Here is a 2,144-nt window from a genome sequence, read left to right on the forward strand (position 1 = left end):
CTCCCTTCCTTCTCACTGCTGTCCCCCTTGGCCACAAAGCAGGCTGTGCCTTCTCAAAGCTGATCCCCAGAGCCACAGTTGGGAACGCGTGCTGTGCCTGGCTGACAAAGAAAAGTTGTATTTGCTCTCTGGTGGAGTTTCTCTGCACAGTCCCCAGGCCGGGCAGGCAGACTCTGCCGGAGCCGAACCCTCTCCTCCCCAGGCCTAACCTTGGCAGCATCTGAAGCTGCAATGGGACAGACTCTAAAAAGAAAACCCCAAAGTCAGCCACCGCAGCAAACTTTTGAAATCAACTCGCTAGCTCAGTTTAAACTACCCAGTTCTAGTACAGAAGCAAAAGAAGGCGCTGTCCCTTTAAATGGGGCTGTCAATGCCCAGACCGTTCCTGAAAAGGGGCGAACAACAACAACAAAAAGCAACCTACCGTCTTGGAATCTAACTCATGGTGGGGCTGACCTAATACTTTATCTACACTTGCTGGGTCTGCGAACGTGACGAAACCGAAGCCTCTGAAACGAGACAAAGAGGGAGAAAAACAAACAAGAAAATGTGACACCATTGAAAGCAACAAGGAGTGAGACCTAAGGCTGAATGAGGAGCAAAAGTTGCCCTCCACGCACCCCCACTCCCACTCCCCTCCTCCAATTCCCCACCTGCCTACAGCCCTCCACCTCGGAAGAAAAAATCATCAAGGTTAATGGGGAAGTGGAACGGGGCAGGGAGGGTGGAGGTAACTTGGGAAAATGCTGGTGCCTCCACTCTTTGGCCACCTCAGTTTCCTCTCCTCCTCCCCTTCCCTTTCTTAACGCTTTGTTTTATTCCGAAGAAAGCCCGGCACTTAGAGGAGATTCACCACCATCTTTCTAAGAGGGATCTTAAGAGTTTGGGGAGCTGGGAGTGTGGGGGAAACACACATTAGGACCAAAAAAAAAAAAAAAAAACTATGCGAAAGTAAATGAAGCTGAATGTCATTTTAAACAGAGAAAAAGAAGCGACGGGGAAATGACTTAAAGCAGAGAGATGGGTATCTCTGTATCCAGAGTTCAGCTCCAATTAACAATAACCTCTGGGGTTACTGGGGGGCGGTGGGGGTGGTATAGAGCGCCGTTCGAGATCAGCCACGCGCCTCAGCCCCATTCTAATCCGCTTAGCTACTTCCGAAGACACCTCCAAAAATAAAACTTCAACTTTGTTCTAAAATAAAGACAAAATCCAGAAGGGAATGGTTTACCTGGAGCGTTTCGTAGTGGGATCTCTCATGACCATACATTCTCTAATTTCTCCAAATTTGCTAAAATAGTCTCTAAGGCTATCTGTAGAGAGAGAAAGAGAGAGATGGGGGGGGGAGAAGGTGTGGAAAAAAAAAAGCAATGCAAATTTTCATCAAGGACAAAATCCAAAAGTAGTTTTCTGTTGTTATTCTGTTTTGTTTTTGCATTTTTTGCACACGCGGGGGAAATTCGGCAACAGAGGTCGCATAGAGGGCTCAGAAAGGATTTGCTATTTAAAAAAATAACCTTGCACAGGAGAAGTGGGGAGCCAATGGCGGGGGGGGGGCTCCTACACCGGGATAACAAAGAGCAATAAAGAAGCCAAGAAGGGGGGGACCCAGGCGTCCCCCCCTCCCTCCCTTACCTGGTGAGGTCTGCCAGCTCAGTCCACCGATAAACATTTTACTAGAGGGAGAAAACATAACAGAAGTGAGCACCGATGTCAGATCGGCCATTTTGACGTGTAACTTACAAAAGCTAAAAGGAAAGCGGGGGGGAGCGAGCGAGCGAGAGCCGGGAGGTGGGGTGGGGGAGAAGGTGACGGCGAAATGCAATCCAAAGGTGTGTAACTTCCACGGGGGGGGCGCGCGGGAGGGGCGGGGGGGGCGCGGGAGATGCCCGGCTCCGCGCACCGCCGCCCCCGCCGCTGCAAGGAGAGCGAGCCCGAGGCGGCGCGGTGGGCAGCGGCTGGAAACTTACCCGGGGTCGTGCTGGGAGTCGTTGGCGCTGCCCGAGGTGCCTTGGCTCCCATTTGCCTCCATATCTGAGCCCCCCCGCCCCCCCACCCCCAAAAAACCGAGCCCCACAGCGATCGGAGCGGAGCGGCGGCCGGCTCCGAGCCCCGAGATCTCCGCTCCCTCCTCCCCCTCCTCC

At 52.7% G+C, this 2,144-nt stretch overlaps 1 protein-coding gene across 1 annotated transcript; it reads right to left on the reverse strand.

The window, feature by feature from the left end:
• Window positions 1-424: 424 nt before the first annotated feature.
• On the reverse strand, window positions 425-2,138 carry LOC108540504 (RNA-binding protein Musashi homolog 2-like; the record flags this gene model as incomplete). The annotated part of the gene is made up of 4 exons (XM_017889606.1): window positions 1,971-2,138; window positions 1,636-1,676; window positions 1,232-1,313; window positions 425-509 (listed from the first exon to the last, which is right to left on the reverse strand). Coding segments are annotated over exons 1-4 (270 nt in total), but the record flags the coding sequence as incomplete, so codon positions are not given.
• Window positions 2,139-2,144: the final 6 nt, after the last annotated feature.

Source organism: Rhinopithecus bieti, unplaced genomic scaffold, assembly GCF_001698545.2.
Source record: "Rhinopithecus bieti isolate Rb0 unplaced genomic scaffold, ASM169854v2 scaffold_19771, whole genome shotgun sequence".
Taxonomy (NCBI): Eukaryota; Metazoa; Chordata; class Mammalia; order Primates; family Cercopithecidae; genus Rhinopithecus; species Rhinopithecus bieti.